Below are 23,423 nucleotides of genomic sequence, written 5' to 3'. Positions count from 1 at the left end.
TTTGAGATATAACTCTTTTTTAAGCCTCTCTCCAAGTTTACAACTGAGGAAAATTCTTCTTAAGGACCTAGAAGCCAAAGAATACAGTGCCTCTATCTCTTAGTCTCTGTGGGAGGGTAACAGCCTAACTTAATTAAGCACCAATTAGTAAATACAGGTGGCCTAATCACAGTGGAAGACATTTGCACACTTAATCATACGATGTGCTTGACACATCCCATTGGTCAGCATGTCATAACACCCTGCAGTACTAGCTCAACCTGGTGCTTACAAACCTCTCATCTTCTGTTCAGCAGAGTCAACCATTGCAGTAGTCTTGAATGAAGTCTCCCTTGCCTGTTTAACTTTGTCCTGCAATTTTTGCTTTCTCAAGGTAAATATGTGAACTACAGAAAATATAAATGAATAATGTGTGGGTTAAAACTCCCATAAGCCAAGCTCTATAAGAAGACATCAAAGGGGTGAAAACAGAGGGTCATGCTCACTAATATACTACGACATGTCCTTGCCATTTTGCCTATTTTTAAGACCATGGAAAATATTCAATATATATTAACATTTTGAGACAGAAATTCTGAATTAAATATAACAAATATGCTTCTAAATGTATAGCTGACTTTGGAACAAAATAATAGTAAGGGAACATGTTAGTCACTCAGTCATGTCAGACTCTGCAACCCCACGTAGCCTGCCAGATCCTCTACCCTGAAATTGCCTCTATCCAGGCAAGTACACTGGAATAGGTGGCCATTCCCTTCTCCAGGTGATCTTCCTGACTCAGGAATCAAACCCACATCTCCTGCATTTCAGGCAGATTCTTTACCATCGGTGGCACCAGGGAAGCCCAGTAGGAAGGGAAATCCTCACAACAGAAAAACAAAATGGAAATGAATCCAGGGAGGAAAAGATGTGCCTGAACTCTGAGGCTGCCCTGAAGGATGTGGTTCTTCTTGTTAATCTAGGAGTTTGAATTTTAAAACCCAGATTAGGACAAAGGAATGGACATTGAGCCCATTCCAGACAAATAATTCCAACCAAGTCTCTTCACATGAATCAGAAAGGCACATCCTTCAGATGGATTCAAACAATTTTGACCACTGGTAAAAGAAAGTGAGAAACAATGTGCTGTACTCACTAGTCATACAGAAGACCTGGGTTCGATCCCTGGGTTGGGAAGATCCCCTGGAGCAGCATGCATATACAAGGTAGCTCATCAGGTAACTTGTCCTACAGTACTTAAAGTCAAGAAACACCTGGCGTAACAGGCAACTTTGGCCTTGGAGTACAGAATGAAGCAGGGCAAAGGCTAATAGAGTTTTGCCACGAGAACGCACTGGTAATAGCAAACACCCTATTCCAACAACACAAGAGAAGACTCTACACGTGGACATCACCAGATGGTCAACACCGAAATCAGATTGATTATATTCTTTGCAGCCAAAGATGGAGAAGCTCTATACAGTCAGCAAAAACAAGACCGGGAGCAGACTGTGGCTCGGATCATGAACTGCTTATTGCCAAATTCAGACTTAAATTGAAGAAAGTAGGGAAAACCACTAGACCATTCAGGTATGACCTAGATCAAATCCCTTATGAGTATACCGTGGAAGTGACAAATAGATTTAAGGGTCTAGACCTGATAGACAGAGTGCCTGATGAACTATGGACAGAGGTTCCTGACATTGTACAGGAGATAGGGATCAAGAAAATCCCCATGGAAAAGAAATGCAAAAAAGCAAAATGGCTGTCTGAGGAGGCCTTACAGATAGCTGGGAAGAGAAGAGAAGCAAAAAGCAAGGAGAAAAGGAAAGATATTCCCATCTGAATGCAGAGTTCCAGAGAATAGCAAGGAGAGATAAGAAAGCCTTCCTCAGAGATCAATGCAAAGAAATAGAGGAAAACAACAGATTGGGAAAGACTAGAGATCTCTTCAAGAAAATTAGAGATACCAAAGGAACATTTCATGCAAAGATGGGCTCGATAAAGGACAGAAATGGTATGGAACTAACAGAAGCAGAAGATATTAAGAAGAGGTGGCAAGAATACACAGAAGAACTGTACAAAAAAGATCTTCACGACCCAGATAATCACGATGGTGTGATCACTCACCTAGAGCCAGACATCCTGGAATGTGAAGTCAAGTGGGCCTTAGAAAGCATCACTATGAACAAAGCTAGTGGAGGTGATGGAATTCCAGTTGAGCTATTTCAAATCCTCAAAGGTGATGCTGTGAAAGTGCTGCACTCGATATGCCAGCAAATTTGGAAAACTCAGCAGTGGCCACAGGACTGGAAGAGGTCAGTCTTCGTTCCAATCCCAAAGAAAGGCAATGCCAAAGAATGCTCAAACTACCGCACAATTGCACTCATCTCACATGCTAGTAAAGTAATGCTCAAAATTCTCCAAGCCAGGCTTCAGTAATACGTGAACCGTGAACTTCCAGATGTTCAAGCTGGTTTTAGAAAAGGCAGAGGAACCAGAGATCAAATTGCCAATATCCGCTGGATCATCGAAAAAGCAAGAGAGTTCCAGAAAAACATCTCTTTCTGCTTTATTGACTATGCCAAAGCCTTTGACTGTGTGGATCACAATAAACTGTGGAAAATTCTGAAAGAGATGGGAATACCAGACCATCTGATCACTCTCTTGAGAAACCTGTAGGCAGGTCAGGAAGCAACAGTTAGAACTGGACATGGAACAACAGACTGGTTCCAAATAGGAAAAGGAGTACGTCAAGGCTGTATATTGTCACCCTGCTTATTTAACTTATATGCAGAGTACATCATGAGAAACGCTGGGCTGGAAGAAACACAAGCTGGAATCAAGATTGCCGAGAGAAATATCAATAACCTCAGATATGCGGATGACACCACCCTTATGGCAGAAAGTGAAGAAGAACTAAAGAGCCTCTTGATGAAGGTGAAGGAGGAGACTGAAAAAGTTGGCTTAAAGCTCAACGTTCAGAAAACTAAGATCATGGCATCTGGTCTCATCACTCCATGGGAAATAGATGGGGAAACAGTGGAAACAGTGTCAGACTTTACTTTTTTGGGCTCCAGAATCACTGCTGATGGTGACTGCAGCCATGAAATTAAAAGACGCTTACTCCTTGGAAGGAAGGTTGTGGCCAACCTAGATAGCATAGTTAAAAGCAGAGACATTACTTTGCCAACAAAGGTCCGTCTAGTCAAGGCTATGGTTTTTCCAGTGGTCATGTATGGATGTGAGAGTTGGATGGTGAAGAAAGCTGAGCGCCGCAGAATTGATGCTTTTGAACTGTGGTGTTGGAGAAGACTCTTGAGAGTCCCTTGGACTGCAAGGAGATCCAATCAATCCATCCTAAAAGAGATCAATCCTGGGTGTTCATTGGAAGGTCTGATGTTGAAGCTGAAACTCCAATACTTTGGGCACCTCATGCGAAGGGTTGACTCATTGGAAAAGACCCTAATGCTGGGTAGGATTGGGGGCGGGAGGAGAAGGGGACAACAGAGGATGAGATGGTTGGATGGCATCACTGACTCGATGGACATGGGTTTGGGTAGACTCCGGGAGTTGGTGATGGACAGAGAGGCCTGGCGTGCTGCAGTTCATGGGATCGCAAAGAGTCGGACACGACTGAGCGACTGAACTGAACTGAACTGAACTTAAAGGCTCATTCTATAAATCTGTTATATCTGCTATACACTAAGGGCAAGGATTTACTCATAATAAAACCTTGCATGTTTGAGGAAATTTTTTTGAAAACTATTTTTTTAGATAAAGAACATCATGTCTTTGTATATTATATATTGATGATAATGAGCCAACAAATATATTGTATATTGATAATGAGCAAACAAAGGGAGAAAATAATAATATAGGAGAGAGAGGATTAATGGAATAAAATCTTTGGCTAGGTAAGAGGGGTAAGATCTGGTCTAAAATGGAGGAGTTGGTCTTAAGCTTAGCTTTGGAGAGCTCATCCATAGTAATTTCAAGGGAAGACAGAATGTATGGACTCAAATTATAGGGGATAAGGAAATATGGTGGTCCAACTTGTGAATGTCCTTTTTTGATTTCATTTTGTTTTAATGAAATAAGGAATAGGGCCACTTACTAAGAGTAAGGATGAGCAGGAGATATTATAATTTTGAAGGGAAGAAGTTATTTTAAAAAAGACATATATATAAATTTATACATAATGGAGAGATTTATCATGATGAAATGGTTGACGTGATTATGGAGACTGAGAAGTCTCATGATAGGCCATCTGTAAGCTGGAGACCCAGGACAACCGATGGTGTAATTCCAGACCAAGTCTAGTTCAAGGCCTGAGAACAAAGGTTGCTAATGTATATTCTGGTCCAAAAGCAGGAGAAAATTGATATCCAAGCTCAAGCAGGAAGGTAGAAAGCTAAAGCCGGCAAATTCCTCCTTCCTCCACCTTTTTTCTTCTATTCAGATTTCCAAAGGATTAGATGTTGCTTTACTGACTTCACCAGTTTAAATGCTAATCTCATCCAAAAGAAGCCTCATGGACACACCCAGAAATATTGTTTAATCTGGTCATTCCTTGACCCAGTCAAATTGACACATAAAATTAACCATCACAGATTTTATCTCCTGGTTCACTATAGCTTATTTTGTACCACTCCTTTTTCAATTTTGGTGATTTCAATGTCCACAAAGAAAATTTCTTCAATGTTTTGTTCCCTCAGTTCCTTGACTCCATTTGCCTATATGTTTATCTTGTAGTCTGTTTTAACCACTCATTCCCATGGCTGTAACTAAAAATACCAATACTAATATTACAAATAACTCCCTTTCTGCTACCCTGATTTTAACAATTCTTTAACCTCAAAAATACCTACAGTCCACTGATCCCATCAACTTTTAACTCTTCCTTTCTCCCAATAGGGCTTCCCTGATGGCTCAGATGTTAAAGCATCTGCCTGCAATGCGGGAGACCCGGGTTTGATCCCTGGGGCAGGAAGATTCCCTGGAGAAGGAAATGGCAACCCATTCTGGTATTCTTGCCTGGAGAATCCCATGGAGAGAGGAGCCTGGTAGGCTACAGTCCACAGGGTTGCAAAGAGTCAGACACAACTGAGCTACTTCACTTTCTTTCCTCCCTATGAGTCCTTACTATCCTCTTATCCAACTAGCATTCCATAAACAATTACTATAATCCCTTCCTTTTAGACACCATTAACTCCCTTATCCTACACTTGCTGTATTGTACTTGCTTTGGAAAAAACATCAATTTGGAGTAAATATATAACCCTTCATCCACTTTGTTCTTGTACCTGGAGAAAAACCACACTTGATTACAACTTCTAGGTGCCTGTTAATGCTGAATGGCAATCATAATAAAGTTCTCTAATACATTCACTTTCTAAATCTTCTTATAGCAGTACAGGTAAATCCATGTCTTCAGGTTAGAAGAACTAGGTTTTAGATGTTTTGCATATCATGAGAAATAAAGGGCATAATAAGATTAGTTTTCTTCATGGTGTTGAGTTTCAGAATAGAAAAGGGTTTAAATGTCTTGGAGCCTTGGATTCATTCCTATATATTGAAATTTGAAGACCAAAAAAGGGTCAGTCTTGCTACAGGTGTATGAGAGTCCAGCCAGACTCCAGTGAGTATAGTGACACAAAAAGAAGGGAATTTACTCACTTCAGAGTTCTTGGGCTCCTCTAGATCTCCACTGATCTCCTCTTGTCCCAGGCTAAGGATGTAAGAAGAAGTATGAGATCAGACATTTTCTCTTCTTAACCCAATCAACCCTGAGAATTCTCATTTCTGTGCCATTGTTCATTCCTTTTCCTACACCTAACAAATCTCCCCTAACCCAACTTCAGTCTCAAAACTTACCTAAACTTCAAAGCCAAGAACCTTTCCAAAGGCATTTCTCCTCTGCTGAACCCCCAAATTATAGTCCTTTGATTGTGTAACTCATTTGGGAAGATTTTACCTATCTCCTCCCCATTGTGTCACTCAGGGCCTGGAGCTGAAGCTTAAAGTTTTCAGGTACTCAATCAATACTTGAATAAATAAATGAATAAACAAATGGCAATAAACATGGTTGTCATGTATATTCCTTTCCTCCTAGAATGGATTATAAATTATTTAGACTCCTGAATGTATTGTATCTTCTACTTCTGTGTTTCCACCAGTAGCTTTCATGGACACCCAGTAAGTAGGTGTCGATATTCTCAGTTATTAAACATGTGGTACTAATATGCTTGAAGATTCAGTAAAACAAAACAAGCATTCTGTGAAAATCAATCAGGGCCATGCCAGTAGGCTTCACTTTTGTCAGTAAGAATGTGGACACCACTAATCCATTTTTCAATATGTATCTCCTCCTTTAATATAATTATTTTAGTATATAGAAAAGCACTGATGTTGGCCCACTTTCACACTAGAGAGGACAGCTTCCAGAAATATTAAGTAGATCATAAATTGAAAAGCATGTGGAAAAATAAATAAACTTTTCACCTTGATGAAAGGTGGCAATGGATTAGGACTTCTTAGGCTACAAAGGAAAAAAAAAAGAATTTCAAAGATGATGTTTCTTAACAAAGATTTTATTTTATTGTCTCAGGTTCAACTTTGGAAACCACTAAGTGAAAATCTTAGATCTTATAAACATGAATTAGCGCCAGCAAAGCATTCTGAGTTGAGTCTGGCGGCTTACATGAAACGAAAAGACGTGCACATATAATCTCTAACTGAATGAACATTTCATCTTTAAGTATGTATTACTGCACTAGTTTTCCAACAATTACTTTAACTCAAAGAGCAATGTTTAATATCTTGGGAATGATATTTCCAAGCTACTGAAGTGATAAGATTATAATTGTTCAACTCATGACACATTGCTTTGGATCTGAAGGTAATTATTATGTACATAGATGCTTAGTGCATCGATGCTCTGCCTGATTAAAAAAACAATCCAATGATAGCCTTGGACATAACTTTGGGGACTCAATGTTTGTTCCAATGCATAATAAAAGAATGTCAACTACAGAAAAGTATTAAGCCAGATGATAGGGAAAATTGACAATCCTGATAGAAAAAAATGACAAGAGATTTGACTTTGTCTTTCCATCTAGTTAGAACCATATGTCACAATCATTATTGATTTTCTGGGTTATGTGATATGAAAGAAGTATTCAGCGTAAAAAAAAAGTTGTTACCATTAAGCAAAATTTTAGGTGTCTTAAAATGAGAAGAGAAAGCAAGCCAATTAAATGTAGAGTGAGTGTCTATACCATTGAATAAAAGTATCATTAATACCATGCTTTGCATAGTATAAACTGAAAGTCAGTAACAACATAATTTCAGAATTTTTATGGTGGTTTTAGATTATATACCAAAGAATCACCTCAGCAGGTGACATAATAGGGATAATGTACTTTGCTGGATTCCAGGCAAATAGACAATTAGTTCAGAACAACCATACTAGCCAGTGTTGAGTTTACTGAAGGAAGTGGATGTCTGAAAGATCAACATAATATCTATGTAAATGATACAAAAAAGGAAAAAAGACTGTCATAGACATGTGATTTTTTTAATTCTTTCTTCCATATTATAATCATATTTTTCAGATACTTAAAACCAAACACAATTCTGTCCTTATGAAAACCACAGTCTTTAAGGTGAGTCCCAATGTAAGTTATCAAATGCTGTTATAGTGAATCAAAATTCTGCTGTGTAAGAAGAGAAAGGAACGGTTAAGAAAAAAACAAGAAAACAGGGAAACTAGAATGGCACAAGAAGCTAGAGAGTTCATTTTTAAAGATTTCATAATATTTAAAATATAAATCTTGCCCCTTTCAATTTGAAGATAAGCTAATAGGTCACTCTGTGCCTGATAGAGGCATGCACAAAAGCCAACAGACATTTCCTCTCCTTTCTTTTGTTTGGGGATTAGCTCAGAAGCAATCCCTTATATAGGAAGCTTTTTCTCTCCCCCACTGAAATAAAGGAGGAAGAACGAGAAAATTGCATTTCTCTCCTAGATTTAGACTTTCTCAACATAGATTTCATACTTATGCATTGCTGAACCAGGCTCATTTGGTCAAGAGTTAAAACTAGAAGGCAGCTGAAAGGAAGATTCCTTAGCAAGGTAAGATAGACTTTAAACTCTGGCTGAATATAGATTCAGTAAGTTAGCTTTTGTCTAAATGGTCCTCAAAAATTGTAATAAATTGATTGTATACATACGATTGGAGAAGGAAATGGTAACCCACTCCAGTACTCTTGCCTGGAGAATCCCAGGGACGGAGGAGCCTGGTGGGCTGCCGTCTATGGGGTCGCACAGAGTCGGACACGACTGACGCGACTTAGCAGCAGCAGCAGCATACACACGATTAACAAGAGACTAAGGATGAATTTTTATGATGAAGTCCTCACTGAAGTACTCTGTCCAAATGTAGGTACTAATTTGCGTGTTTACACCCTGATTCTCTATAAGCTATAGAAAAGAGCTAAAACTCTTCCTATTCTCATTACTTAGTTAAAATGGTATTGATCTTAGCAAACAGAGTAGTCTATCTCACTATTATCATTTTAATAATGCACTAGAATTACTTGGGCACTGTCTTCATCTTATTAGTCAGCATTTTAGAAAGCATAATAATGATGGTTTCTGACTATTTTTTAATTGTTATTTAGATTGTCAATGAATTAACATAACATAGAACAATCTTTTACCTTAGCTGCCCAGAATAACAAGACAAAATTAAGATTCTAGTCCCAACACTGACCATCTTGAATGTTGTGGCCTGCTTCTTGGTAAGTTTCAGTATTTTGGATAACAGTATTTTTATGGAACTAAAAATTATATGGTGGTAAAAAATGGATTTAGATTTTCAGCATATGTTTAATGCAAGAAAGAATGTCTTGCTAAACAAATCATCATTGTTATTTTTAGTATTCTATTTTCTATTTATAAAATTTCCTTCTTTTAAAATTAATCATATACACAATGAAGGAAAGATAATAGAAGTTATAATACATATAGCATGGGATTTTGAAGAGCTTCTCTGTACTTTTTAATACTACAAGAGATTAGTTACTGAAAGTTTGCCTTAGAATTCCTGGATTAATATTTACAGAGGGTACATAACCTTAACATATTAGCTGTTCCTTTTCACGTTGACATTGTATATTTCTAAATTGATTGAATGAATAAAGAGAAGAGACCTTGAGAATGTTGCTTTATTTGAACAATTTAATGCCATGACAATTGATTTCAGGTTTTCAGTAAAATATAATCTGCAAGGGAAACCTCACATGAATATTGTACTTCTTTCTCTATAGTATAATGGGAGTCAGGAAATAAACAATCAGGCAAATCACCATCTGTATGCCAGTCTGCCTTTGGCCTCATCAGGCAGTCACTCAGCAAGTCAATTCTCATCCATTCTAAGAACAAAAGAAAATTCTCCACTTACATACAATTCAAATAGCTACTCTGAGTCTACTAATAGCGGAACAATGCTCTCCGGATCTCTTTCAAAGAGAAACCACTCAGAGACTCTTCAAACTAGTGTATATAACCTTTCCTCATTTGGGAATGACTTACCAAGTAACTCTGCTTATGTTGAGGATACCGTAGACAACTCTACTCCGGCAAAGGCCCCAAAGAACATTGCTTCACCTTCACCTGCTGCCATGCAGGACACTTCTGCTATCAGGACCACACTTTCCAGACTTTCACCCAGCTCCAGAATAACACACAACAGGATGACTGATTCTGAAGAAAATAGCATCTCAGTATCTGTATCCACGACCACTCCCCAGTATAAGTCCAGTTTCACTGTTGCTGCCTACTTTCCCACAGATGCCAAAACAATTCGGAGCCTTGAGCCTTTCTTCCCATCCACTGGAAGGTCTAAACTGTTCTTTGCCCCTAATCCTGCTGCCTATGTCCAAAATGCTAAGAATGAGTTCAGTGCCTCTGCACATAAGAGAACCACTGCCATGTCGAATGCAAACAACCTCCCCATGGAAGACGCAAGACTAGACACTATACACTTTGTTGGTACCACGACCCTTATGAAAGAAGGCAATACAGCAAACATTTATGCTGCGGACATTTTAGAAGATTACATACCTTTGCTTGATGTTCCTGACATGAAGGACAAAAACATAATTATAATTGATGCTAGCTACCTGGAAAGATATGACAAAACTATGAGCAACTATCCTAAAATTCCACAGAAAGATGATTCTATTGTAATTGATGCCACAGACATGAAGAATCATGGTACATCTACAGTTACTGCTCAAGCACCTAGCATTTTGTCTGCAAATGATGGCAATGACTTTGAATCTATTCCAATTCTGAGTAAGTACGACAATGCTGATACCAAATCCATCACAACTGGCACAGACATTAATGAAACCATTTCCAATATCAATCCCATTAATACTAAAAATTCTTCTCTTAATTATAGAAAATATAAGAAAATCAATAATGTTATTAGTAACTTGAATGATACCAAAACAATGGTAGATGAAGCTAAAAATACTATGCATTTTTGGGGGGACTTAATTGCCTCCAACACAAATGGTATCACTTCTACAAAGCATTATGTTAACGATAACCCAGTGGAACCAAAGACCAACACCAACATGAACTTGAAAATAACTTGGCCTTTAAAGGAAGGTATAACAGAAGGCATCCACCCTATTCAGATGGAAAACATCACAACACCTATCAATAATAATATTGCTAAAACAATTGAATCTAATGTAGACAATTCAAGAATTAAGTATCATCTTGCCAGTGTAAATCTCCAAACTGATAGAAACAATTTTAAGTTTCTGAGCACTGATGGAATTGATAATGTTATTATTATGCTCCAAGGAACTGGAAATCTGCACCAAGATGATGGTGTAAAGGAAGTCATCTTTTTTCATCTGGACACTTTCACAACAGATGTTAGAAGAAAAGGTTACTCTTTCAACCCTGATATAGATTATGCCGAAACAACAGGAAACAAAATCATCCTCCCTTCTGGCATCGCTGATATGTTCAACCCCCTAATTAAATATAAAATAAAGCCTTTTACAGTGGACAGCACAAACCTCATCAACAGAGGTAACTCAAGAACTCCCATCACAATTACTGCAAATGACGCCAAAGCCAAGACAGATATTGAAAGATCTACTATGTTTAAAATAGCCAGTTTCCAGACTAATATCCATCCTGTGGTCTCTGTCATTCATCCTGGCACTGTTGGGTCTGCCTATTTTAGTGAAAACAGTGTAGCTGACATGACCTCAGATTCAAAGGTCATCATCACTCTTTCAGATCAATCTACTGACTCTGTGGATGAAAGTATTCATCTCCTTACTAATAACAACCAAGCTGGTAGTGCTGCAGTTCCCAACCTTGAAACAGACTTTCCTACGTACAAAGGATACACTCTTCTGTCAGTAGCTGAGTCATCTACTCCAATGCCCAATGCCCAAAATAATCAAGCTCAAAACTCCCTGCTAATTTATGATGATCTTTTGACTAGTCCTTGGATATCAGATCCTGTGGCTGAAAATACTCATCTCACTAATGATGCCATGACACAAAAATGGCAAATCAATAAATTATCAGGAGATCCTTTGAACATTCCATTGGATGTTGATTTCACTTCTCCAAACAATGCATACAATGCCACTGCTCATGCAAGAAAAGGGACCACAAATATGATTAATAGCTCTGAACTGATGATTAATAAGGCCACCACACCAGAAGGAAGGCCCACTGTAGCCATGAACTCCCTGCCTGCAAAGACAGCTGGTGTTCTTACACCAAGAAAAAGATTTGGAAATTTGATAGACAAGGAAATAGCTAATGAAGAAGAATTAACTCCCAATGTGGAAGTAAAGTCTGTAGTGGAAGAAGATGCTGGTTTTCAGATAGAAAATCTTCCACCTGCACATAATTCTAAGTACTTTGAATCAGGAGACAGGGGCTTTGAAAGGAATGGATTTGTGTCTGTTGATACCACAAAGTCTCTCTCTCCGTTAAGTAGTAGTATGCCTACTACTGAAGTAGTAATAAGTGACAGAGACTTTACTTCTCCTAGAGGAGAAAATTATGTTCTATATGTCATAAAACCTGAAAATGACAGAATGCATTTTCAGACACTGGCCACCAAAACAATAGCTAATGGTCTGGGTAAAAGTGCAGCTGTGAAACAGAATATGGAAGCAGCAGATGGCACTGAATTCCTTCTACCTAGCAATTCTATCCCCCAGATTGGCAGAATGGATAAACCCATACTCCATAATTCATACTATGATGTATTCAGTGATAATCAACTTATTATCACCAAAGAGAACCCAAATGTTGTTCAGAGCATCATGAAACATGAACTGTCACTCTCTACTTTGGATAATGCAGACATTGTTGATTACATTGATGGCTATCAAGCCCCTGCTGCCATCACTTCAAGCAATGCCAAGAGACTTGCCAATAAAGGCAAAATGGCTGGGGCTCAAACAACTAATATTCATCTTGGCATCAGTACCGTATCTGATGATATCTCCTATGTGAATAAAAACACTGAAGTTGTAACAGACTTGGCTTCAATAGCTGCTGCCTCACCAACAAAGAAAGGCATTCTTACAATGAGTGAGGTTAACACTCTTAATAAGCCTATTAAACTGGGAGATGACTTAACCACTTCCAGAGTAGATCCCAATGTGTCTGGAGATGATGACATTCTGTTAATAGCTGATCCCTCTACTGTTATGAAGTCTGTTGCCCACTTCAATCATCCTCAAGTGACAAACCCTTCAAAAAAGATATCTTTGGCAGATATTATAATACCTAAAACTTTTCATAACTTTACTTCAGCAGCTTTGACTGCTGCTGAAGGAAGTGTTGACACCAAGTTTTATGTCTCAAGATATGAACCTGAAAACTCTTTCAAGGAAGATATAACACTGAACCATGAAGCAGATCCTCCAAAAGACATACATATTACAGTAGAGGAAGAAAACACACTGAAAGAAGACAATGTGAGGGATCATATTTATGTTATACCTATTTCAGATGATAATGTTCCTACAGGCAACAACCTGGCAGATAAACATTATTCTAATTCTGATGTGTATAGCTCCATCAGATTCAATGGAACAACCCAAACCACAGCTGACCAACTTGAATTTGAGAATCCTGCATCAACCTATATGACTGAAGTCTCAAAACCTCTACTTGAAGAATTTACTTCCGAGCTTCAAGGAAAAGTGGTTGTAGCAAATAGTAATAGTGGAGATGACAATGGTGAATTCTTTGGTGGTGATATACTTTTTATCCAGTGATGATGGAAAATGTCCCAAAAGGATATACTTTTCCCCCTGAAAGAAGATCTACAGTTACAACACCAAATTTTAGGATTCCAATGAAAGATAATAAAGCCCCTGCTCCAGAAGGCAGTGTCTTATTAAGAAAAGGAACTTTTAGAAAACATTTTACACCCTATACTGATGAGCAAACTGATCCAGGAACAGAAAAAGACCAAATTGCTATAGGTAGCATAACCAATTCTCATACAGGCATTGTACCTATGACCTTCTCCACTACTGTCTCCTCCGAAAATATGAATGTGGGGAATTATTACCAAGTGTCTGGAATAGGAACTCCTCTATCACTGGAATATCCAAATATATTGAGAGGTGATGAGTCCATTATTCTTTGGCATGGGAATACTGCAGCAAAGGAAAATGATCTAAATGCTCTGGACTTGATCATCACTGAATCTGATAAAAGTGATTCAGAATATATTTCAAATAAGCATGCCTCTGAACTAGAGAAGGAAGAAAATCACTTTAGTACAAAACCTAGTGAATACACACGTGGACCAAATAGATTTGTATCTCAAACACCATCCTCTAAAGGTGAGGTCTCAAAAAGTCTTCTATATAGAATAATTCACCCTGAGTTTGGTGCTAAAGACAAATACCAAGCCACCATTCTCAAAGAAGAAAATACTGACTTTGATTCTGTTGCCACTTCTTTCAAAGATTACACCCAAAATTTTAACACTCAGCATCTGAAAACCATGGTGCCCTCCCTAATTGAGGCAGGCAAAACTTTTCCCCCAAGTTTCTAAAGAGATCAGCTGCAGAAAAGGGCACTTGGCCTGAAGATGATGATGTCATCATTCTCCCTCAAGTTTCTGGTTTGGGAAATACAGAAAGCAAAGATTTCTTTCTACCACACACAGAAACAACTGTTACCATGGGAGAGAAGAGAACATCTGACACTCTCCCCATTGATCATGCTGCAGTCATCACGTCCATAAAAAGTCAAAGTCATTTCTACAGGAAAGGCATTTCATCCAATGTTAGTAACACAGCTGCTCCAGAGTTGGCAGACACAAGCACATCAGGAAACTCTAAAATCAATGAAAATAAAACGGACTTAGCTGAAGTGAAGCCTTCAGAGGATCACAGTCATTACTGCCTCCCAAGCTGAGAATGTCTCTGGTGGTGAAATCAGTACGAGCACAATCAAAACTGCCCCAATAGCTTCTCTTAATCACATTAATGTCGCCAAAATGCCAACAAATGCTACCACCATTTCACCTAATGTCTCTACCTTTGACTCTAAGGAAAGCAGTGAAAATGGTGACTCCATCATGCCTGAGGTAGATGGTGTTCTATCCATAAAATTAAATTCACTACTAATCCCCAATTGGAAAAGACCTAGAACTGCAGTTGCCCTTAGTAAAAATGATGATTCTTTTTCAAGTAAACTTACGACAGTAGAGTTATCAGAGCCATTGGGTGAATACTCTCTTATCAAGAACCTGAACTGGAAGATTACCAAGGTACAAAGTGAATTTCATCCCCTCTCTCTGATCTCCTCTGTTCCTCTGGAAGATCCCAATGCTTTTTCTGAGAATTCTATTAATGTTTTCACTGACATACTTACCACTGAAAATGGGGACCTTAATGATAAAACTGATACCATGGAAAAAGAAACTACCACTTCAGGAACAGAGGCTAATGCATCTTTCAGTAAAGATAAAGCTATTGTAGAGGATGAGCCCTTTATTTCTGAAGCCAAAATTCCAGTGAATTTAAGAGAGGTAAATTCAGCAAATGTTAATCCATTCCTTCTTAAGCTGAATGTTGCTTCTGCTAAACAGAAGGTGCCTAGAACTTTAAAAGAAACTAACCCTGTTTCCACAATAAGAACAATACAGCTGGCAAAGGCCAGGGCTAGGGGCTCATCTTCTCTTGATAATGATAACTTAGAGAGGTCTATCACAACCTCTTACAGCCAGTTACATCATCTACCCCAGAAACTAACTATTCCTCTTACTGCTTTTGTTGCTGATTTTATCAAAATCAATAATTCTGAACTTGATCCTGCACCCATTATCAGAGGGAGTGACCTAAAAATAACTGATGAGTCTATTACGTCTAATGATATAATTGTCCTAACTGACAAAAAATCATTTCACCTGACAACATCAACTTTACTTATGACAATAAAAACATTATAAATGGGAAAAGATATTTAAATTCTGCAGAAAAAGATAGTGCAACTCAATATGAAGTAATTCCTATTAGAAAGGACTTTTCAACAGAGTCAGATGTGGTTTTTCTGGCAGAAGAAGATAATCTAGACAATAAGAATTTAATGACCATGAGGCTTGATGACAATGATCATAAGTCTTTATCAGAGGAAAGCTCCTTTTATATCGGAAAAGAAAAGAGTCCCACAACAAAAATACCTGCCCTCATCCAAAGGCTCTACAAATTTGGATCTCATGCTCCTTTCCCCATGCATGTCACTGAGAGTCTATCAAATGAAAATTCTGTAGAACGCAAAACTAAAAAATATCAACTGTTGACCTCCAGAAAAAGAAATCCTGACTCTGACAAAGTTGGCTCCTTTCTCAAAGATTATACTGTCAATTTTAAAAGTAAGTTACCCAGAACCATGACTCACTTTCTAACAGATGGAAATAGAATTTTTTCTCCAGAATTTCCAGATGATTTATCTCTGGAAAGAGGCATCCAGAGTGAAAATGACATCATTATCAATCTTCCAGAAGACAAATGGATTGAGCCTATCAATATTCCAGATGCAGAATCAGTAGAAATTGTGGAAGAAAACAGGGCCTTCTCAGATATAGTCAATGATCCCACCAGGAGCACAAATCCAATAATGAGCAAAGACTGGCTTCACAAGAGACGCACAGTCCCACTCACTGTGCTCTATGACCAGAGGGTACCCAGTATGTCACTCAAGTTGAAATATAATCAAGACACAGCTTTCAAGGCAGAGAGTTACAATTCACAGGATGCCACTGCTCCTTCCGTTAGTGTCAACCCTGATATTGAACTTTCCTTTGTTGTTGAAGATTCTGAGAATATAAAAAACAGGGTTTCAGCTTATTTTTCACCTATGAAGACACCTCGCACTATGGCTGATACCACTGCTATTTCCCTTGAGAACAGTTATGAAGGAGGTGAGTGTACACAACCTAATGAAAATAACATTAGGTCTAAAGAATTCCCAACTCTACAAACAACAGAAAGTATCATTCTCATGCCTCAAATCCTAACTGAGGATTCTGCTCTAATAAGTGATGGGTCTTTGACTGATTCTTCAAAGACAGTATCATTAGTACCAGAGAGAGTGACTAAATACCTTGATCTCATTCATGGAAATGATATTTCAGAAAATCAGGTCATTAAAACCCAAACAGACCTTCAGCCCCATTCCTTGGACTCAATTATTCCCTCTGCTAATTCAGTAACTTTTACCAGGAATTCCATAGATGATGGGCCTGACTTGCCATCCACTGTGGAGAGAAAGACTGTTAACATTTCTAAAATTAAGACAGATGTTCAACGTTTGGATACAACAATGAAAGTCCTTTCACCTACACAAATAAGTCCTTTCCCTTCTGAAATAAGGAAAATGGCCAGACTCTCTGTTGAGGAAGACACCAACACTAAATTTGATTTAAGTCCCATTACAAATGCAACAGTTGTCATTCCAACTTTGGAGAAACACTTCTCTCAGCCCCCGAGTGCAGTACTCTCACCAAGAGCAATAGTAACAAGGAAGAGGAACTCATTGTTTCCAAAGCAGGCAATTTCATCTTAGGAGATTCAAGAACATTGAGAGAGAACCCTTTTATTGGTAGATTTAACATTTCTGCTAGATCTCAAGCTCCTCCCAGTTTAAAAAGAATACTTTCAGCTGATTCCACCCTGTCTCATGAAAAGACTTTAAAGCCTAAAGAGAAAAGTTCTGCTCTGTCTGATGAAGATGCAGGTCCTATAGGTTTGCTTCATAATGCTCCCGCTGGATCCTATGAGCAACTGGAAATCAACTCTTTTTCCTTTTGATTTTCCAACTGCTGTGAGTTCATCAAGATATTCTGAACTTGATCCAGTTCTCAAAATGAAAAAAGATACTACAACAAAGACTAATAATAATACTCCACTTCAGGAAAGAAATTCTCCATCTAACAAAGACATCATTTCCCCTAGTACCAATACTTCAACAAAAGACATGTTAAACATTATTTTTACTAACAGATCTGTGCAAAGAAATTTTGTAGGGAAAGATATGAACACTGAAAATGAAGTAGCTCTTATTACAGAAAACATCTCAAACATTACTTCAGATGGTGAAAATGTTCCAAATGATGAGGATGTGATAAGTACTGTGTTTGATGACACAGGTTTTGAGGATGTTATAAAGAAATATGTCCTTGAACCACAGGAGGAAAATAACAATCCAGTTACTAAATAATCTACTCTCATTTATGACCCCAAAATAGTTGGGTCTCACCCACTCTACTCCAGTGCTGATGCATACAAACATTTATTTCAAGGAGTCCCAACAGAAACAAAAACTAAGGAAATGCTGCAACATTTGACATGTAGAGAGGAACATTTCAGTTCTGGCCTTGATAATATTCTCAGTTCCACTGACAATTTGAATTATAAAGTTCCCAGATCTATGACTTACCCACCAACTTACACAAGTGAGAATCTTCACAAGTTTCTAGGCAAAACATCTCTAAAAGGAGGCACTTTAAAAGATGACACCAGCATTATCTTCCCTAAAGACAAAAGGATGGACTATACCCTTGCTTGAAATCCGGAAATAACAGTAAATATGGTGAATGGAAGGAAGTTCCTAGATGGACCCACTGATTCCTTGGTGATCACCTCTCCATTAGAAAATAAGAATCAATTCTACAGTAAAGTAATTCCATCTGCTACTTATGACACTGATTCCCAAGGTAAAGCAGAAAATATTTTGCTACCCAATGTTAAAGAAAAAACTAATGTGGCAGAGATGTCACACTTATGGGACAGCATTATTCCTTCAGCTGATTTCAGTGTCATCACTGATGGCAAAGTTTCTTTTATCAATGAAGAGATCAAAATTTTAAACAGTGAGGCATCAATCTCTTCCTCACCTACAAATACAGGCCACACTGTGGATGATACCACTACTCTCTCCATTGAAAATGCTGATGACAGAGGTGATTCCAAGTCTCCAGAGGAAAATATTAGGTCTAAAGGATTTCTAGCTCTACAAATTCCAGGAAAGCCCATATTCATTTCTAATGCCTCAACTAAAAATCTTGAAACCTTTGACCCAGTGATAAATAACCCTTTGGCTACTTCAACTGCATGGTCAAATATGTTTGAGACAATGGTGGAATACCCTAATTCTGCTAATGATGGTGATGATCCCATTACTAGTAAAACTGATTTGAAGCCCTACTCCTTGACCTCCACTAAGCTTCCCATTGGTTCCACTGCTTTTGCAGACAATCCTACATACAATGAGTCTGATTCACTTCCCTCAGTTATCAGAGGAACTATTGACATTTCTAAAATTAAAACAGATGAAATATATTCTGAATCTCATAGAACAATCATAAAAGCCTATTATCCTATAAAAGTCTCTCAAAATAGAGTCTATGAAGAAGGAAAAATAGCTAATTTTCCTGATCAAGAAGATCCAGCTACTAAATTTAATGCAGGTCACATTACAAATCCAATTGTTCTCAGTCCAACTGGAGAGAAAATCCTTTCCTCAGTAACTGGGTCTAATTCTCTGCCCAAGAGTGACAACAATGTGGAAGAGGAAGTCAATATTTCTGAAATGGGCAATTTTCTTCTAGGAAAAGCAAATACACTGAAAGAGAATTCTTTCACTGTTAAATTTGATGCTACTTCTACTAATCCTCAAGCACACTCCAATGTAAAAGGAGTCTCTTCAGTTGGCTCCATATTAACTCTTCCAGAAGCATCTAGGTCTAATGATCCTAGTTCTTCTACTAAAGTCGCTATTGGAGAAGGGACCATTGTAAACTCTCCCACTGGTACATACAGGCTATCGTCATGGAAACCAACTCCTCTTCCTTCTGATTTTACAATATTCAGTAGTTCTTCTAAGTATTACAAAATTGCTCCTGTTGCCAAAATGCAAAAAGGCATCATAACAAAGGCTAATAATAATATTCCATCTGGAGAAAACAATACCCCCTCCGTTAAAGCCAATATTTCCCCCACTACCATTATTTCAACAAAAGGCATTAAAAACATTATTGATAACAATAAATTTGGAGAAAATATTTTTACGGAGAAAGACACAGCCTTCATGGAAGAAGCTTCTTTTACAGAAAACATTTCAGAAGAGACACATGACACCTTTTTGGCAGGTCAAAATATTCTAAATAGTAATGATATGGTAACTATTATACTTGGTGACAATGCTCTTGAATATGCTACAAATAACTACATCCTTGAACTAGTGAAGGAAGGAAATGGTCCCCTTATAGGAAAGGCCACATATACTAATGACTTCAGTGTACCTGAGTCTTATGCACCCTCTGCCAGTGCAGTAATCTCTGAGTATTTAACCCAAGGATATCCAATTCATATCAAAACTGACAGGAAACACCAAAACTTGGTCCCCAGAGAGGACATTCGTAATTCTGACAATGATCCTACTGCTCTCAAAAGTTCTATTGTCCACTTTAATACAAAGTCTCCCAGGTCCATGATTTATTCTCCAACTGACTCAAACTGGACTTCCTCATTTGAGTTTCCAGTTGAAACAGTTACAGAATATAGTTCTCCAGCTGGAGATAACACCATTACCACTCTCCCTAAAGGCAAAATAATGGAGTACCCATTTGTTCCAGACCCAGAACTCATGACAAGAATGGAAAAGGACAGAATAATCACAACTGACTCCATAGATCCTGCTCTGATCACCAAGCCTGTAGAATATAAAGACCAATTCAATAGGAAAGGTGTCTCATCTGTTTTATATAATAATGTGGCCCCAGATGGTGCAAAACCCACTATATCAACCAGACTCAATGCAAATAGATATAACTCAAACTTGGAAGATATGCCCCATTCACAGAACATTATTCCTTTAGCTGAGTTCAATGTCACTCCTGATGATGATCTTCCCTTCATCAATAAAAATACTGAGGATGCAAACAAAGCTTCAACATTTTCCTCATCTCTGAATAAGGCATCCAGCACTGTGACTGACTACATTGTTCTTTCCACTGAAGGTAGTTATGAAGGAGGTGATTCCACGTTACCTGGATAATATAAAGTTGAGTCTAGAGGATTCTCATCTCTATTAACATCTTCCATGTTCATTCCTACTTCCTTAACTGAAAATCCTGAAATTTCTGGCCTAATGACAGATAACTCCTTGTCTGAATCTTTACTACCTAGGTTGGAAATGTTAAAGAGATCAACTGAATATGGTGACACCATTAATGAAAGTGATGTTCCAGAGGGGCAGGTCATAATCATGCAAGCAGACATGCATTCCCATCCATTGGCTTCAAATGTTCTTCTAACTGAATCACCTACTTTTTCAGATATTCCCACTAATGGTGAAATTGACTCATTTATCTCTCTGGATAGAGGTACTCCTGACAATTTTAAGACTAAGACAGACAAACTATATTCCAAGTCTCAAAGAACTATGATGAAAGCCTTTTCCCCCAGAGAAGAGTCTCAAAATAGTGTCCATGAGAGAAGGAAAATAACTAATCTCTTTGATCAAGAAGATCCAGCTGCTAAATTTGAATTCAGTCACTTTAGAAATACAACAGTTCTCATCCCAGCTGTGGGGGAAATCCTTCCATCTGGAATTGAGCCCAATCCTCTCTCCAAGAGCAACAAGAATAGGGAAGATCTTTTCACTGTCAAATTTGATGCTACATCCTTCAGACCTCAAACACAGTCTAATTTTAAAAAGATATTTTTAGCCAATTCTACATTAACTCTTCCAGAAGAATCTAGGCCTGCCTCTCCTGATAAATTCATTGACACCGGAGGAGCCATCACAAACTCTCCACTTGAAATAGATGGCCTATGATATAGGTCAACTTTTCCTCCTCCTTATTTCACAACATTCCTGGAAACTTCCAAATATTCTGAACTTGCTCCTGTTACTAATGTGGGAGAATATACCAACAAAAAGACTGATTATAACATTCCATTTGATGAGATAATTATTCCATCCAAAGAAGTTATCATTTTCCCTAATACCATTACCCCTGAAAAAGATATGGCAAGTACCTTTAAAGGGAATATATTTGAGCCCAAAGATTTTATAGAGAGAGAAACAACTGCTGAATACGAAATCATCTATTTTACAGAAGACATTTCAGAAAGGGTTGAGGACAATTTTTCTGCAGGCAAAATCACTCCAGCAAATGAGAACTATATAACTATTATATCTGATGACAGTGGTTCTGAATATGTCTCAGATAACTATGCCTTTGAATTAGAGGACAGAGCAAGTAATTCTCTTATAAAAACAAGTTCAACCATGTATGCCCCAAAGACACATGTGTCTCATGTACCACACACCACAGTTGCTGCTTTAGACAGTCTATCTAAAGCAACACCCTCGGAGTTCAAAGCTGGAGAAAATTATCAAGCTACAATTCCTAGACAGGAAAACAAGAATTTTGATCCCATTGCTCACAAAGATTCTAACGCCAATGTCAATATCAACACACTCATAACTCATTTCTTAACTGATTTAAGTAAAACTTATCCTCCTAGTTTTTTTGACAAGTCTTCTGTGCAAAAAAGCACCATAAATGGTATTGATGGCACTGTAATTCTCTCTGAAGGCTTTGACTTGGGAAATAAAATAATTGATTAATCTTTTTTTCTAGACAAAAAACCAATAACTGACAGCAGAACATTCACAACGGATACTAACCCTGCTTTAAAAAACAGTGATGATTTCCTCAGGAAAAACATATCACCTACCATTTATAAGGTAGCTACACCCAGGAGAGGAGACACCACCACATCCAGGAAACCCGATTTTACTGAAGGTAGAACAGGTACAGCTGCAGTGCATGATTTAAGGTTTAATAATTTTCCTTTGGCTCAGCATTCTAGTAAAAACATCTCCAATGTGGATGAAAACACAGAAAGTACAATCAACACACCTCTTAATTTCTTTTAGCCATTGAAAAAGCTGTCCATTAATATGCCAAATGCCCCCACCTCTACTGCAAACAAAAATACTATTGGCCATTATTAGCCTTCCATCATCATATACTGCCATGTCTCTAAGACTTTCATCTATGGGATTACCTGAAACTCTCATCCTAACTTCTAATGCTCCTACAAAAGAAACTGCAGCCCCCAGACTTACAAAAGATGCAAACTTGTATCACCCAACAGTGCTAATATCAGAGACACTGGAACCTATGTCTACAGACTCCGCTTACTTTAATGAAGGCATTGTCTCAGAAGGGCAAAGTATTAAAGATCAAAGGACCCCAAAGGCTGTACACTAATTCTATGCTCTTCTCCAAGCTGATGTCACTGGTTCTTCAGAAAATATGGTAGATGTCAAGCCAAAGACATCTGCTACTATCATCACTACGAACAAATTTTTTGATATTGATGCTTCTGGTGATCAAAATACAGAACGCAAGGAAACAGCCATCAAGTGTTCTACTCTTTTGCCTAACAAATACAGTAAATCAAATTCCTATTCCATGAGGGAGATAACTAAAGCTTCTGCAGTGAAAGATGTAACTACTGAATTTGAAGAAAATCACCTTACAGATGCAAATAAAAGAAGAAATAATCTAGCTATTTAGGCGGGAATAGATGAATTTGCAAAACTCAGCAATGGCCACAGGACAGGAAAAGGTCAGTTTTCATTCCAATCCCAAAGAAAGGCAATGCCAAAGAATGTTCAAACTACCGCACAATTGCACTCATCTCACACACTAGTAAAGTAATGCTCAAAATTCTCCAAGCCAGGCTTCAGTAATACGTGAACCGTGAACTTCCAGATGTTCAAGCTGGTTTTAGAAAAGGCAGAGGAACCAGAGATCAAATTGCCAACATCTGCTGGA

The 23,423-nt window shown here is 38.0% G+C and overlaps 1 protein-coding gene across 10 annotated transcripts in view; it reads right to left on the bottom strand.

Moving 5' to 3' along the window:
* LOC145544668 (uncharacterized) overlaps window positions 1-23,423 on the bottom strand; it is a 256,837-nt gene that overhangs the window by 60,198 nt on the left and 173,216 nt on the right. For 9 of the 10 annotated variants that reach the window (XM_081587615.1, XM_081587658.1, XM_081587642.1 and 6 more), the window contains one exon: window positions 5,659-5,710. In XM_081587615.1, coding sequence (XP_081443741.1) covers window positions 5,659-5,710 — 52 coding nt within the window. Of the gene's footprint in view, window positions 1-5,658; window positions 5,711-6,483; window positions 6,521-23,423 lie in introns of all 10 variants that reach the window. The other variant, XM_081587605.1, reaches the window with a different exon arrangement.

The sequence above is a fragment of the Giraffa tippelskirchi genome, chromosome 1 (genome assembly GCF_054371585.1).
Source record: "Giraffa tippelskirchi isolate mGirTip1 chromosome 1, T2T-mGirTip1v1.2.pri, whole genome shotgun sequence".
NCBI classification, from domain to species: domain Eukaryota; kingdom Metazoa; phylum Chordata; class Mammalia; order Artiodactyla; family Giraffidae; genus Giraffa; species Giraffa tippelskirchi.
Note: the sequence above shows the minus strand (reverse complement) of the source record. Positions and strands in the feature narration are given on the sequence as shown.